Here is a 16687-nt window from a genome sequence, read left to right on the forward strand (position 1 = left end):
GTTCTGGCGGCAAACCCGTTGCGAAAAAGCCATCATTCCTTTTTCTTATTGAATTTCCTTTGTTTCCCATTCGCAGAATTCTACTTAATGCAATATATTTTTATGTTTGAAGGTCTTTTATTACTTAAATTTACTTGAAAGTTTCATTGTAACATTAGCCATAAAAATCTGATCAAAACAGCATATTTAATTGTTGGCAATTGTTACATATACTTAGTAAAATTTGATTATAAACATCTCTTTCAAAATCTATTGATGAAAGCTGGGCATGGTTGCTCATGCCTGCCATCCCAGCACTTTGGGAAGCCAAGGCAGGGGAATTACTTGAAACCAGGAATTCAAGACCAGCTTGGACAACATGGTGAGACTCTGTCTTTATAAAAAAAATTAGCTGGGTGTGGTAGCATGTGCCTGTAGCCTCAGCTACTCAGGAGGCTGAGGCGGGAGGATTGCTTGAGCCCAGGAGTTTGAGGCTGCAGTGAGCTATGACTGCACCACTGTACTCCAGATCTGTTGATGAATACGATTTACTGTTAGAAAGATATAGGATTTAATTTCAATTCTATTCCTATTTTTGGATTTTATAAACACTATGAAACACTGTCCTTATAAATAGGTGGAAATAGTTTTGTTATCACAAAATCAAATCCTTGAGCTTCTGAATTGCATGGCAAAAATATCATAGTAATCTCATGAAATATTATTTTTAATCATCAGCTAATAACTTTAGGCTGTCCCTCAAATTTGTTCAAAGCAAGGAATTAGAAATCACCTGAATTTCAAAGGAATGATTACCTAATTATTAAGAGTAGATCTCCTTTTCCATTTCTGGGATGTACAGTAAGGCAGCCATCCCACTTTAAATCTTCATTCTAAGGTGAACATTAGGTAAGGCAGAGAGCTTTGCCATGAGTCTGTCACCTTGATGACATAAGATGCCACCAATACTTTTTACCAATACTCTCTGCTTTGTTCTTCCAAGACTCCCTCCGGAGCAAGTCATCTTTTAGGGAAACTAAAAGCTTAAAAGTTGAGTCTCAGAGAAGTTAAATACTTGCCCAAGGTCACATAGCTAGTTTTCTGTTTGCTACACTGCATCACCCTTACTAACCCACTCTATGATACATCTGAGTTAACATACTGGCAAAAATACTCCACTTAAATATCAAAATACCCACTCTTAAGGGAAGAAAAGGAAAGACATGAAAGAAAGAAACCAAATGCAAGTTTCCGGTGCCTTATTGTAGGCTTCTCTGAAAGAAGTATTTAAGTTGTCCATCTGATTTGAAGCTCTAGAACACCACCATGCAATAGAAATATAATGTGAGCTGCATCATACGTAACTTAAGATTTTCTAGTAGCCATATTAAAAAAGCTAAAAGCAACAGTTGAAATTAGTATCTTATATAATGCAGTATTTCCAAAATTTTGCCAACATCTAATCAATATTTTAAAATTATAGGCTGGGTGTGGTGGTTCATGCCTGTAATCCCAGTACTTTGTGAGGCCGAGGCAGGAGGATCGCTTGAGCCCAGGAGTTTGAGACCATCCTGGACAACATAGTGAAACCCTCTCTCTACAAATATAAAAAATTAGCTGGGCATGGTGCTGTGCACCTGTAGTCCCAGCTACTTGGGAGGCTGAGATGGGAGGATCACTTAAGTCTGGGAGGTCGAGACTGCAGTGAGCTATGATCATTCCATTGCACTCCAGCTTGGGCAACAGAGTGAGACCCTGTCTCAAAAAAAATTATGTGATTATTTTACATTCTTTTTAGGGGGTGTACTAAGTCCTTAAAATCCTGTGTTTTTCACAAACAGCAAATCTTAATTCTGACCAGCTACATTTCAAGTGCTCAGGAGGCACTCTTGCCTACTGGCTACTGTATTGGACAATGTAGCTCTTGAGGCACACACTGTAGAAAGGTTTGGCATGGCTGAGAACCTTTTATTTTTGTTATTTCGTTAAGCAGGGATATGGTAAACATGAAGGAAGTGGTTACAAGGGAGCACAGGCCTATTTACGCCCTCACGCACCTGTAAAGAGTATCTTCTACTCCAGGGCCTTTGCTGCACAGCTGTATAAAATTGGTGTTGCTGCACCTCAGGAGATACAGGTGCCTCAGTTTGAAGACCACTATTTTAAGATGGATTCTGGCTGCCAAGGTCTATAGGAATGATGCAATAGTGATGAAATTCTATACATTCTTATTCCTAAATTCTGGACCAAGACAAAAGAAAAATGTGTGAGACAAAATATTAGCAGAAGATCCAGAAAGCCCTTGTGACTTTGCCAGTAATATCCTGGTATGATTTTTAAAGATAAGGTTGACAACCTACCTTCTCACAAGTAGAGTTTTTGGTAATAGTAGGTATATTAGTTATGGTTCTCTAAAGAGACAAAACTAATAGGATTGATGTATATATAAAGGGGAGTTTATTAAGGAGTATTGACCCACATGATCACAAGGTGACGTCCCACAATAGGCTGTCTGCAAGCTGAGGAGCAAGGAAGCCAGTCTGAGTCCCAAAGCTGAAGAACTTGGAGTCCAATGTTTGAGGGCAGGAAGCATCCAGCACAGGAGAAAGATGTAGGTCAGAAGACTAAACCAGTCTAGTCTTTTCACGTTCTTCTGCCTGCTTTTATTTTAGCTTTTTTTCATGTTCTTCTGCCTGCTTTTATTCTAGCTTTTTTTATTCTAGCCACCTAGATTTGAGGGTGGCTCTGCCTTTCCCAGTCCACTGACTCAAATGTTAATCTCCTTTGGCAACAAACACCCTCACAGACACACCCAGGAACAATACTTCGCATCCTTCAATCCAATCAAGTTAACACTAAATATTAACCATCACAGTATGGTGATGCTTTTCCTTGTGACTACCATGGAGACAAGGTCAGGCTGTGAGAGAATCATCAACCTAACATCAGACTACTTGAGGAGGTGAAGGTTTCCTGTAAGTGACAAAGGGTCTCTTCCTTACCTTTATTTTCTTAGGAAACATCTATGATTTGTCCCTCTAGCTCTTTTTAAGTTCCACTATGTGACATGAATGATGGGCTTCCTTTCCAAAGAAACCCATATGCTTGTCCTAAAAGGTAAGTGTAGGGAATTACTCTGTAGGGAATTACCTGGCCCTAGCAGACCAAGATACCAAGACTAGATGGCTTAAATAACAGATATTTTCTCACAGTACCGGAGGCTGGAAAGTAAGATTGAGGTGCCAGCTGATTCAGTTTCTGGTAATGGCTTTCTTCCTGGTTTTCAGATGGCTGTCTTCTTGCTGTGTCCTCACACAGTGAGCTCTGGTGTCTCTTCTTCTTATAAGGACACCAGCCCCTTCATATTAGGGCCCAACCCTTTTGACCTCATTTAATCTTTATTTTGACCTCATTTAACCTTTAATCCTTGTAGGCCCTATCTCCAAATATAGTCACATTGGGGGTTAGGACTTCAACATATGAATTTTGGGGAGACACAATTCAGTAATTCAATCTATAGCAGAAACTAAGCTACCAAGAGTATGGAATTCCATTTCAGAAGCTCTCCAAAAAAATTAAGATTATCATCTGCCTGGATGATTCTTAAGGGTAAAATTCTGTTTAGCTAGAGGCAAATGACTGATTTAATATTTTCCAGAACTCCAAGTCTGTGAATTATAATGGCATCATTCTCTCTCCTCCTTATATATAAAATGGTTTCATTTTCATGATAAAATAAATTTCATTATGACCCATACTTCTCCCAATAAAAACTCCTGGGGAAAGTTTTGGGGGTTTCCAGGTAAACTAATTTTACAGCAAGATATTTTTTCTATTGAGCGATTTCCTCTATTTTTTCTCTATAAAGTTATTTCCTTTAGCTTCAAAACTACAAAAGCATAGTAGGATTTTTTTCCCCCTCTAATTCTGTTTTTTAAAAAGGGGCATTCAATTAAAACACAGATGACGGGTTGACAGGTGCAGGAAACCACCATGGCACATGTATACCTATGTAACAAACCTGCATGCTCTGCACATGTATCCCAGAACTTAAAGTAAAATGAAAAAAATAAAAAATACAGAAATGGGCATTCAATAATCAAGAGGCATTTTGAATGAGTCTTTAAAATTAATACTTGAGTATTCCTAGAGTAGTTAATTTCTAAGTGAAACTGACAATAGTTTCTTCCAAAGCTTGGTTACAGTCCATGAACCTATAAAACTAGAATAAACTAAAAAGTACCTTTCCTGTACTTTAGAGATTGATGTACAGAATACACTTCAAATCTAATTTTTATTGCTGTGGCACTGGGAAATTCCAGAGAGTATAAAAATATAGGGTATTTTAACCTGACTGTAAATTATGAGTTTATGGTATTGAAAAGGGGGAATATGCATCCAACTTGTGTTAAGCTCCTTAAAGAAAATTTTTAAAAATAAGAACACTGTAATGGCTTAGCATTGTTCTTTGGGAACAGTTATTACAAGTAAGGACTACAGCATTCAGTGAAAAGGAATGTGGAATCTTTCACATATTAAATATTCTAGGCATGGCCACTGAAGCAGATATATAAATTCAAGGTGATTGATTGAAAATGTAAGTTACCAAATATTTGCAAATTACAATACCGTATTTATCTAATGTTTGATTCTAAGAAGAAACTGAAAACTGACGCATTGTCTGTAAGTGATTACATAGACTTTTACTTAAGCTTATGGGTTTTTATGTTATTTATTTATCTTGACATAAGCATAGGCTGTTATATCACAGTTCATGGGCTTTATTCTCATGACTGTCTCTAAGAAACCCTAGTGTTTGGCCGGGCGTGGCGGCTCATGCTTGTAATCTCAACACTTTGGGAGGCCGTAGCGGACAGATCACTTGAGGTCAGGAGTTGGAGACAAGCCTGGCCAACATGGTGAAACCCTGTCTCTACTAAAAATACAAAAAAAAAAAAAAAAAAAAAAAAAAAAAAATTAGTTGGGCGTGGTGTCGGGGGCCTGTAGTCCCAGCTACTTGGGAGGCTGAGGCAGGAGAATTGCTTGAACCGGGGAGGCAGAGGTTGCAGTGAGCTGAGATCAAGCCACCGCACTCCGGCCTGGGAGACAGAGTGAGACGCTATTTCAAAAAAGAAAAAAGAAAAAAGGAAAAAAAAAGAAACCCTAGTCTTTGACTTATTTATTTAATACACATATACATCCCTCTAATCATTTTGTTCTGTAATATCAGTAAAAATTAGCATATCCCAAATATGAATATATTAAAAACTCACGCTGCATCTCTGTATTTATTATGTACACCAGAAACATACACACAATAGAAATTTTAAAAGATAAAGACAGAATGATTTAACATTTAATTTTTAATTTTTTTTTTTTGAGACGGAGTGTCACTCTGTTGCTCAGGTTGGAGTACAGTGGAGCAATCTCGGCTCACTGCAACCTCCACCTCCCAGGTTCATGCGATTCACCTGCCTCAGCCTCTCGAGTAGCTGGGATTACAGGTGATCACGACCATGCCCAGCTAATTTTTGTATTTTCAGTAGAGACAGGGTTTTACCATGTTGCCCAGGCTGGTTTCAAACTCCTGACTTCAAGTGATCCACCTGCCTTGGCCTCCCAAAGTGCTGGGATTACAGGCATGAGCCACCATGCATGGACAACACTGAATTTTTAAAATTAAAGTACAAAGTTAGAACAATGACTGGATATTCTTATTTTGGAAGGTCTTGGTTTAACACTTTATGATATGATGGTTTGAGTTTATTTATTTATTTATTTGGAGACAGGGTGTCACTCTGTCGCTCAGGATGGAGTACAGTGGCACGATCTCAGCTCAGTGAAGCCTCTACCTCCGAGGTTCAAGTGATTCTCCTACCTCAGTCTCCTGAGTAGCTGGGACTACAGGTTTATGCCACCACACCGGGCTAATTTTTGTATTTTTTGGTAGAGATGGGTTTTTACCATGTTGGCTAGACTGGTCTCGCACTCCTGATCTCACGTGATCCACCCACCTAGGCCTCCCAAAGTGCTAGGATTATAGGCGTGAGCCACCGCACCCCACCTGGGTTTTATTTTTGATTAAAAAAAATAGAGACCTTATTTTTTAGAACAGTTTTAGATTTACAGAAAAATTGAGAAGATAGTGCAGAGTTCCTGTATACTCTGCATCCAACTTCCTGTATTACTAACATCTTACGTTATTATGGTAAGTTTGTTACTTTTTTTTGTGTGTGTGTGAGACAGGGTCTCATTCTGTCACCCAGGCTGGAGTGCAGTGGTGCGATCATGGCTCACTGCTGCCTCAACCTCCCAGGCTCAAGAAGTCTTCCCACCTCAGCCTCCTGAGTAGCTGGGACCACAGGTGCACACCACCACACCTGGCTAATTTTTGTCTTTGTAGAGATAGGGTTTCACCATGTTGCCTAGGCTGATCTTGAACTCCTGGGCTCAAGCAGTCCTCCTGCCTCAGCCACCCAAAGTGCTGGGATTACACCCAAAGTGAACCACTTCATTTGTTACAATTAATGAACTAGTACTGATATATTAACTAAAGTCCATGGTTTATTCAGATTTCCTTGTTTAACCTAATGTCTTTTTTTTGTTGTTGTTACAGGATCCCACCCAGGATACCATAATTACATTTAGTTGCCATCTCTCCTCTTCGCTGTGAGTTTCTCATACATTTCTTGTTTTTGATGACCTTGACAGTTTTAAGAGTACTGGTAAAGTATTTTGTAGGATGCCCCTCTAATGGAATTGTCTAATTTTTTTTTTTTTCTAATTGGACTGGGGTTGTGGGTTTGGGGGAGGAAAACCACAGAAGTACAATGCCATTTTCATCTGATCATATGAAGGTTACATGCCATCAACATGATTTATCACTGAGCTCAGGTCACGTATTAACTTGGTGGCCTGTTTTTAAGTTTTCAGTTTCTAAGATCCAGTAGCAAACCAAAAGTTGTTCCTTAAAAGTAGTTACCCACAATGACAGAGATTTGCTCCAAAATCCTAAGGGTTTGTACTGTGATTCACCTATGGTTGCTTGCCAAAATTCTAAACAGTGTTTACTTATCTTTTGGGAGAAAGGGCCTTGCTCTGTTGCCTAAGCTGGCGTGCAGAGGCATGATCATAGCTCACTCTAACTTGAATTCCTGGGCTCAAGGGATCCCGCCTCAGCCTTGCAAGCAGTTAGGACAGACTACAACTACAGGTATGCACTACCACACCTGGCTAATTACATTTTTTTTTTTTTTTGTGGAGGTGGAGCTGGTCTCAAACTCCTGGGCTAAAGTGATCCTCCCCCCTTGGCCTCCTAAAGTGCTGGGATTACAGATGTGAGCCACTGTGCGTGGCCTCTCAATAACATTTAAGTCGGCCATTGACACTTTAAGTACCATCAGATCTGCTGGATCATATGGCCCAAATGGCAGAGCAACTTGCCCAATAGCCTGGACCTGTTGTAGAGCCTTCTCTTCTCCTACTAGGTATTGTGGTGTGTGTGTGTGTGTTTTTTTTTTTTTTTTGGTTGTATAAGGGGCCAAATGCAACAACTTATTCTTCAGCTTACAAGTGATATCTTGACATGTCCTATACTGGTCTCCTAGGAATTTCATGAGGTGGAGGGCCCCAGATGTTTTGTGACACTTATTTCCTGTCTTCAGACATGTAAATATTTTACCAATATGTCTAGAGTAATTGCTACTTCCTGCTCACCATGAGTAATCGGCATAATATCATCAATGTAATGGACCAGTACGAAGTTCTTTGGAAGGGGAAGACTAAATTATGACATAGGGCTAAAAGGTTGATATAGCCCTGTAGTGGGACAGGAAGTTGTATAGTGGTCTTGCCAGTTGAAGGTAAATTCCTTCTGATGGTATTTTCTAATAGGTATAGAGGGAAAAAGCATGTGCCTGATTAACAGCTGCATACCAAGTACTAGGAGATGTGTTGATTTTCTCAAGTAATGAAGCATCTAAATGGCAGTGCAACTGGAGTCACCACGTAATTAGGTTTATAAGAATCTATTGTCATTTTCCAAGATCTATTTCTGTTTTGCACATGCCAAATAGGCGAGGGGAAAAGAAATGTAGTGGTTATCACCACCTCTGCAACTTTCAAGTCTTTGACAGTGGCACTTATCTTTACTATCTCTCCAAGAATGTGGCATTGCTTTTAGTTTGCTATTCTCATAGGTATAAGCAGTTCTAGTGGCTTCCACTTGGCCCTTCCCGTTACAAGTCTTTACAGGTCAGGGAACCAACATGGGGATTCTTCCAGCTGTTGAGCCTATCTCTGTTTGTTTGTTTTTGAGACAGAGTCTTGCTCTGTCGCCCAGGCTGGAGCGCAATGGTGAGATCTCGGCTCACTGCAACCTCTGCCTCCCAGGTTCAAACGATTTTCCTGCCTCAGCCTCCCGAGTAGCTGGGATTACAGGTGTCTGCCACCACGCCCAGCTATTTTTTGTTGTTGTTGTTGTTGTATTTTTAGTAGAAACGGGGTTTCACCATGTTGGCCAGGCTGGTCTTGAACTACTGACCTTGTGATCTGCCCTCCTCGGCCTCCCAAAGTGCTGGTAATACAGGTATGAGCCACCGTGCCCGGCCAAGTATGTACCTTTTAATTATGCATTCTGGAACTGGGGAAATAGAAGCACAGGATGGGTCCAGGGACTCAACGGGTCTAATGAGAGATGAACCTGAGCTGAAACTCCATTGATCACTCGACCTCCATTAAGCCTCTACTCTGACTGGTAGGCCGAGTAAAGCTTTTGGTTTCCCCAGATTAGTATCAGGTCAGAGCCACTGTGTAGTAATCCCTGACAAATCTGATTATTTCTCTTCCCCCAATGCACAGTTACCCTGGTAGATGGCTATTGGTCTCTTCGGGGGAAATAACAATCTACATTTCTGGCAATGTAGCAGAGTCCTTCCTCAAGAGGATCCAGCCTCTCCTTCATTCAGAGTTCTGAGAGTGTAAACCGGCTCAAGTCTGGGAATTGATTGAGAGATTGTGACTGTTTTGGTGATGCAAGTTAGGATATGTTTCCTAAAGACACAACGAATAACTAGCCAACAGCACATATCTCCGTAAGTAAGACAATATTGTTTTAGCTCTGCTGGTAATTATAGTAATCATGCCCACCTACTTTTTGGCAATTAAGTGCCACCCTGGGGGGACACTTAGGAATCCTAGTTTGATGGTAGCAGTTTCCACTGTAAGATATGTATGACTAAAGAGAAGAGCAGCCACAGATCTCTTCAAGGATGCTAGGATTCTCCTCACAAATTTACTTCTTAGTCATGGTGAAAGGTATGTCCTCTGGACCCTCCTGGGGTGGGTAAGCAGGTCTTAAATGATAAATCCACTCTAATATTCCAATCTCCCCAAGCCTGTGGATACCTTTCTCTACAGATACCTAGGCAGTTCTGTCGCTTCAACTTCATTTAGCATAGGCCCTTCTGGGTGGATGGAGGTTAAACGATCAATGGAGTTTTCACTCAGATCCTTCTCACGGTGGGCTCAGTGGGTCCCCAAACCCATCCTGTGGTTATTTTCCTAGTTTGACATGCATAATTGGAAAAGACATACTCAGCGATTAAACATAGCATTAGAGCTTTTTCTAAGCCTCTGAGATAAAACATTGAATCCAGAATCTCTGGTGGGTCCATATCAATAAATTTGGCCTGACAGAATTTATAACCTTTCCACCTTGATCCCTATATGAGTTTCCTGGGGTGGTCATGACAAAGGACCACAAACTGTGTGTCTTGAAACAACAAAATTTATTCTCTTGCAGTTTTGGGGGCTAGAAGTCTGAAATCAGGTTTTTGGCAGGGCCAAGCTTCTTCGGAAGGCACTTTGGAATAATCCTTTGCCTTTTCTTAGGTTCTGCTGGCTCCTGGCATTCTGCGGCGTTTCTTGGCTTCCAGTTGCATCACTCCAATCCCTGCTTCTATCTCCAAATGGCCTTCTTCCCTCTGTGCTCATTTATCTATGTGTCCTCTTCTAAGGGCGCCAACCATTCGATTTAGGGCTCATTCTATACCAGCATGACCTCATCTTAACCAATTACATCTGCAAAAACCCTATTTCCAAGTCAGTTAATATCGTGAGGGTCTAGGTGGACGTGAATTTTGGGGGACCCTATTCAACCCTCTACAATCCCACACCTTAATAGTCTTTGTATATTCTTTTGTACACTCTGAATTTTTTAGCATGTGCATTTGTTACTTTTTCAAGTAAAATTAAAGGAGAAAACAATACCCCCGGAGTTCTGTGGCACTAAATATAAATATTCTTTCTGTCCAGTTTCTCCCTTGGAGGTCACTACTATTTAGTCTCCCTAAGCTGGTCTTCCAAGTCCTGCCCTTCTCCAAACTTTTACCAAACTGAAGACAAAGTGATTTTTCAAAATGATCTCAAGATCTGTCAATGAGGATTAAGCATAAGCGCCACAGTTAGCCTAATACGGCTTTTCATGATCTGGTCTCCACTACCCCTCTTTCAGTTTCATCTTTCAATACAATCCCCTGCTCCCTACCTGTTCCGCCCTGGACTCCTCGCGGGTTTCTGAACTGCCCAGGCCATTCCATCCCGCCCTATTCCGGGGCTGCACTCTGCTTCAGCGCTGCTTCTTGCACCCACGACTGCAACTCAACCGCAGAGGCTACTCCTCTACTCCATCCCAGAGATGAAGCATTTCGCCTTTGGATGCTTGAAAACGGTTAATATTTTCCCTTTTGTTTCTCTTAAATCAAAATGTTTACATGAAATACTATGATCCAAGAACACACACTGCTGCGCTTGCTTAACCGGGTCGAGTTGAACTAGTTCGTCTTCTCCGCCCCAACCCCGGTGCCGTAACTCCCAGCCCCGGAGCAACTAGCCTGGCCCGCTGGGCTCGGGCGTTGGAACCGTCCCGGCGGGGGGAAGCCCGGGCAGGACGCAGCCGCGCTTCACAGCTGAGGAAAACCCGCTGCGGCGTAGGGCAACGCTCAGAAGCCGAGAGTGACACCGCGAGGCGCCGGAACGCGTCAGCATCCTTCACACCTAAGACCAGACTTCCTCCTCCTCACCCAGGACGCTCCCCGCCGCTCGTCCGGTCGTTTCCCGCTCTCACACCCTCTGCCAGTCCCCACACAGCTGACAAGGGAAGCAAGCCAGCGGCGTCCGGGGACAGAGCAAGCGCAGCAGCCACAGCGCCAGGTTCCCTCTCCAGGCCCCGGCGCCTCAGCCCGCACACGTGTATGCGCATGCGCCGCGTCCGGGCCCCTCAGCCTCCGGCCGCACCTCCTCGCGCAGGGTCAGAGGCCGTGGGGCGGGCCACGGTGACGCGCGCGGAAGCGCTCTGCGGACCCTCGGAAACCGCCCCGGCGGCTGAGAGGCTGCGGCCACTGCCTGGCACCCCGACGGGAGGGGCTCCGGATCGTTCGGAGCCGGCTGAACCCCTTCGGCCGCGAGCGACCGCATGAGTCGGGGGACTATGCCCCAGCCCGAAGCGTGGCCAGGCGCGAGCTGCGCCGAGACGCCGGCGCGGGAGGCGGCGGCCGCGGCGCGGGAGGGCGGGAAGGCGGCGGCCAGCGGGCAGCCGCGGCCCGAGATGCAGTGCCCGGCCGAGCAGTGAGTCCGCGGGGCGCGGGGTGCGGGGCGCGGGGTGCGGGGCGCGGGCCATGGGCGGCGGGCTCGGTCCCCTCCGGAAGCCGGGCTGGGGTGGGGAGTCGTCAGCGGAGGGTCCCTGGGCGTCTTCAATTCTGAGTGAGGCCGTTGGCGACAAGGAGGAATTGGCAGACAGTTTTCCCAGTGTCCGAGTGCAGATTTTTAACCCCAGGGCCCCTCACAATTCTGGTCACACAGTGACTCCCCTCCCGTCTCATTTCTGATATCTGTATGTCTGAAGTTAAAGAAAGTTCCAGAAACTTGGGAAGCAAACCCGAGAAGTGATGTATTTTATTACTGGTTCCCGCTCGATCTTTCCTTCACCCTGGCACAGGGAGGAAGTGAGGTCGTCCCTGCTGCAGCCGCCGGAGAACGGAGCTGCGCGACTTGTTCTTGGAGGCGACGTCCCACCTGTTGGACAGACTTTGGACCCGAAGAGAATCTGAGCCATTCTCTCTGACCCTTTAACGGCCTGACTAGTATGCCTTCCCGCTTTTCCTTTTGAAAAGGAAAGTCAGTGCTGGTTAGAGCAATTTCTTACTGTACTGTGAAGAAGACGATTTGGGAAGAGTTCCTAATTTCTGCAAGGGTCTGGGGGTACGCGTGGAAGCAGAATAGAAACTCGAGTGAAACTTTTCTACACTTTCAAGTTTTAGGCACCTATAAATGCCCTTGGAATTTAAGAAATTATGAAAGCACACAGACAGCCAGTTTGACAGATATTTTAACTGGCTGGAAAGTTAAATTTAAGATGTGTTTAAATGCAAAAAGCACTGCTAGAACTTTTGAAAAAAAAATTCCTAAAAAGGGGTCCTTTGGAGGCCTGTTAGGTAGATATTGTGTTATAATAACATATTTGCATAGTACTTAGACATTCTCATTTGTTGAGAACCCCCTTGGGATGGTGTTATTCACGGTTAATGGCCACTGGAAAATAAGATTGAAAGTCAGCGGGATTACCTTTTAGCATGAGATTGGAGGGGAGAAATATCCAAATCATATCAGAGACTTAACCTCAGACTCTGCGGAGGGTTAAATAGAGGGTCTCTTGCCCCCAAGCCCTGCTCCACGGGCCCGTGCTGGTTCCTAATCGCTGCTCTGCCTGCCTTCTACCCTGGTGGTGAGAACAGTGCGCTTAATTTAATGCCCTGTCTCACGTGCTGCCCCTCAGCCCCAGCTGTGTCATGCCTCCTGAGCAATGCAGAAACTTTGAAGCCAGACCATGTTCTCAGAAGTATATGTAGTTATTTGGCAAGTTTTCTGGTGGATATGATTCTCATTCAGAACACCTGTGAAAACAGACAATGATAGGAAGAGTGCTCTTTCTTGAAAAGTTTTTGTGGCACAGGTGCGTCTTCTGTCTGCTGCTAGTAGAACTATATAGACTTACAGCTGAAAGGAATGTAAAAAAAAAACTAGCCTAGGTTTGTCATTTTACACATTCACAGATTTTTAAAGTGTAGCTTGGCTGGAGAGACCCTGATGCATCAATGGGAACCTCCCCCTACCTCTTCTGGGCTTCCTCAGCAAAACCAGGCAGAGAGACATGATTTATAGTGACAGCCAACTTCACTTTTTTTTCCCCCCTTGGTTTGCTTCCCAAGTTTGTTTCCCAGTAGATGTTCCGGTTTGTGTGTGTGGTTTTTAGCAGCTTAATTTTGTTTTTTCCTTATTTTTGTTGTGTTTGATTATCTCATTCTCTTTCACCTCTCATAAGATGGGGCAGAACAAGAGAGGTGAGTTTAAGATGTCACCTTTTAAACATCATGTCTCAAGTTTTGGACTTTCTAGCCTTTTTCCATCTTTCTGACTCGGCAGTATCTGGGTAGTGGGCTGTTTCTCTATGGTATTTTCTCACGGGCTAGAGAAACTACTACAGTTGTCATATAAACAAAGTTTCCAATATAAGGTATTCATGTCAATTCCTGCATGATGATATATACAGCTTAATAGTTGAGTATCAATTTAAATAGTGTAATGTGCATTTTTAGTCTGTGTTTTTTTGTCATTGGAGCCAAGGCCTTTCTTTCCGCCCAGATAGTTGGGTTTGCTATGCAGAGGAATTATTTAAAATGTTTACACTTAGAAGTGTGAACACTGTAAGACTGTAGAAGTTTTGAGATATCCTATAGAGTCATTTTTAATACATTCAGTGGACAGTAATTATAAATACAAATCATAGCCCAACTTCTGCAGCTGAATTAGACATTCGGGATGTGACTCTGAAGGCTGTGGTGACGAGTAGAGAAAGAGATGGCTTATTTCCTAGGTAGCACACTAGGTTACTCTTGATTCCTTTCCACTAAGCTCATCGCATTTCACACGTGAGAGAAGTGGGGGAAAAGAAACATTAACCACATGGATAAGCTACTTTGTTTTCTTGTTTTGTGAGACAGGGTCGCTCTCTGTTGCCCAGTTTGGAGTGCGGTGACAATCATGGCTCACTGTAGCCTCAACCTTCTGGGCTCAAGCGATCCTCCCACCTCAGCCTCCTAAGTAGCTGGGGCAACAGGTGCACGCCACCATACCCAGCTAATTTTTTTTTTACTTTTTGTAGAGACAGAGTCTCACTATGTGGCCCAGGCCGGTCTCTACCTCTTGGGCTCAAGCAATCCTCTTGCCGCAGCTTCCTGAAGTCCTGGGATTACAGGCGTGAGCCACAGTGCCCAGTGATGAACTACTTTGTATATCTCATTGCAGTTTTTCTTTCCCTCCCTCCCTTCCTTCCTTTTTTCCATACACCCATCAGCTCATTTGAGAGCTGTGGTTGGCTCACATCTCCTGGACAAGTCCTAAGGATGGTTTGAAACATAACTTAAGGTCATATTTGAAGAACTCTTTTGTCAGACCAGATTAGTTTACCTTCAAGCTCCCTCTGCTGCTCTCCTATGCTCTATCCCCTGCTCACTCCACCCCCAATATCTGACTCCTGCTGATCTGGTCCTGGCACATGGTTGCTGGCTAGGCCAGAAATGCTTAGGGAATTGAGAAGAGACTACTCCATGGCCCTTCTCTGCCTGTCTGAGGGTGAGACAGGGTTTGAATCTGTGGAGGCATACTGTCGGTGAACCCCTCTGAAATTGAAAGCAATTTTATGTATGTTTCTGGGCTTAGGTTCTGATGAAATCTGAATTCTCAGAGGGGCTGTGAACAAAAAAAGTGGCACACTGTTGTTCTTGTGGATGTATTTTCTGCCCCACCCCACCCCCAGATGCTGCTACAGTTTGGAGTAGGGTTAAAGTCCACTTTCTCCCAACCTCATGAAGAGCCTGCTTTGAGGCCCAGAGCTGGGATGTCTCTAAGAATCAAACCTTATTGAGAGTGGCTGCATTGACCCCGGATACCTCTGGGAGTCACATGGAGTAGCATGAGCCAGTCGTGGAAAGTCCACTTGCAGAAGAGGGGTGGAATTTTGGCCTGGGTGCCGGTACTTTCCTGTATTTGATGTGTTGTTCACCCATCTCTGAACCGCAAAGTGGTGAAGAAAGGCTGGGTTGAGTGGTCTTTGCTTTTCCTGTGCCTGTGTGGGAAGGTGTGTTAGTGTAATATTGGTTGACACTGTCTCACCAACATTGCCTTAGTGTTGCCATTAGTCTCATAGGAGAGGCTAAGTTAAGTATGAACTGCAGGGTTCAAGTCCAGAGAGTTGAATTAAAAAAAGCCATACTTAGTTCTTATAGACGACTAAGGGGAACAACTTTTAAAAGGTTCATAATGGTGAGTGATTAAAATTCTGTCTTGTTAGCTTTGCATATACATTAGAATTGATTTTTTTTCTGTACGTATTTATTTGAATCAAAAATTGAAAAACTGGCTTCACAGAAATGCCTTCGGCTTCACTAAGCTCTGCTTTTAACTCACAGCTTTTGCTCTTGGGAATAGTATAATTTTGTGTCTGTACAGTAAGCATGTTTAAAATAAGTTTTCAAAAATTGGTTGGTATGCAGGTCTTTGAACAGAACAAGTGGTACCAGTTATAATTTAGTATGCAACGTTATATAGCTTAGTTGGATATGTTGCCTTAATATCAAAAATAAAATATTTTATCTCTAGGTTAAGAGAAAATAGGTAAATAGGCCGGGCGCGGTGGCTCACACCTGTAATCCCAGCACTTTTGGAGGCCGAGGCAGGCAGATCACCTCAGAGTCAGGAGTTCACGACCAGCCTGGCCAATGTGGTGAAACCCTGTCTCCACTAAAAATAAAAATATTAGCTGGGTGTGGTGGCAGATGCCTGTAATCCCAGTTACTCAGGAGTCTGAGGCAGGAGAATTGCTTGAACCTGGGAGGCAGAGGTTGCAGTGAGCCGAGACTGCGCCGTTGCACTCCAGCCTATGCAATAAGAGCGAAACTCTGTCTCAAAAAAAGAAAATAGGTAAATATTGTTTAATAGGAACTTGAAAATATACACTTTAAAATAATGCCATAGTGCAAAACTAAGTATTTTCTAACTAGGAATTGTTAGCATTTGGTTTTAAAATTTAGGCTGAGCACGGTGGCTCACACCTGTAATCCCAGCTCTTTGGGAGATCAAGGTGGGAGGATCTCTTGAGCCCAGGACTTTGAGACCATCCTGGACAACATAGTGAGACCCTGACTCTATAACACATTTTAAAAATTAGCCAGATGTGGTGGTGCATGCCTGTGGTCTCAGCTACTTGAGCCTGAGGTGGGAAGACTGCTTGAGCCCAGGAGGTCGAAGCTGCAGTGAGCTGTGGTTGCACAGCTGTAGTCTAGTCTGGGCAACAGAGTGAGACCCTTTCTCAAAAAACAAACATATATAATTTTTTAAATCGGCTTAATTATTTTTAAGTTGTACATATTTATGGGGCACATAGTGATGTTTTGGTACACATAACTATAGTCATCAGGGTAATTAGCATGTCCATCATCTCAAACATTTATCATTTCTTTGTTTTGGGAACACCTAATATCCTTCTAGCTATTTGAATCTATATAGTAGATTATTAACTGTAGTTATCCTACAATGGTATAGAACACTAGAACTTACTCCTTCTATCCAGCTGTAGTTTTATCCTTTATTTGTA

The 16687-nt window shown here is 43.3% G+C and overlaps 1 protein-coding gene and 2 long non-coding RNA genes across 22 annotated transcripts in view; 1 reads left to right on the forward strand and 2 right to left on the reverse strand.

Annotated features, from left to right (window-relative positions):
• The window catches only part of LOC107974634 (uncharacterized), a 95088-nt gene that overhangs the window by 58116 nt on the left and 20285 nt on the right, over positions 1 to 16687 (reverse strand). For 13 of the 17 annotated variants that reach the window (XR_010157155.1, XR_010157153.1, XR_010157149.1 and 10 more), the window contains one exon: positions 2037 to 2220. The exons of the other annotated variants lie outside the window; for them this stretch is intronic. This is a non-coding gene — a long non-coding RNA (uncharacterized LOC107974634). The remainder of the gene's footprint in view (positions 1 to 2036; positions 2221 to 16687) is intronic. 17 annotated transcript variants of the gene reach the window in all.
• On the reverse strand, positions 9751 to 11252 carry LOC134810056 (uncharacterized). Its single transcript, XR_010157166.1, has 2 exons — positions 10526 to 11252; positions 9751 to 10070 (listed from the first exon to the last, which is right to left on the reverse strand). It is a non-coding gene; the product is annotated as an uncharacterized LOC134810056 (long non-coding RNA).
• OTULIN (OTU deubiquitinase with linear linkage specificity) overlaps positions 11287 to 16687 on the forward strand; it is a 48338-nt gene continuing 42937 nt past the window's right edge. For 2 of the 4 annotated variants that reach the window (XM_009448807.5, XM_054684958.2), the window contains exon 1: positions 11291 to 11604. In XM_009448807.5, coding sequence (XP_009447082.4) covers positions 11453 to 11604 — 152 coding nt within the window. In that variant the 5' untranslated portion in view covers positions 11291 to 11452. Of the gene's footprint in view, positions 11605 to 15107; positions 15358 to 16687 lie in introns of those variants that run through there. The other 2 variants (XM_517640.9, XM_063811096.1) reach the window with 2 other exon arrangements.

Source organism: Pan troglodytes, chromosome 4 (genome assembly GCF_028858775.2).
Source record: "Pan troglodytes isolate AG18354 chromosome 4, NHGRI_mPanTro3-v2.0_pri, whole genome shotgun sequence".
NCBI lineage: Eukaryota > Metazoa > Chordata > Mammalia > Primates > Hominidae > Pan > Pan troglodytes.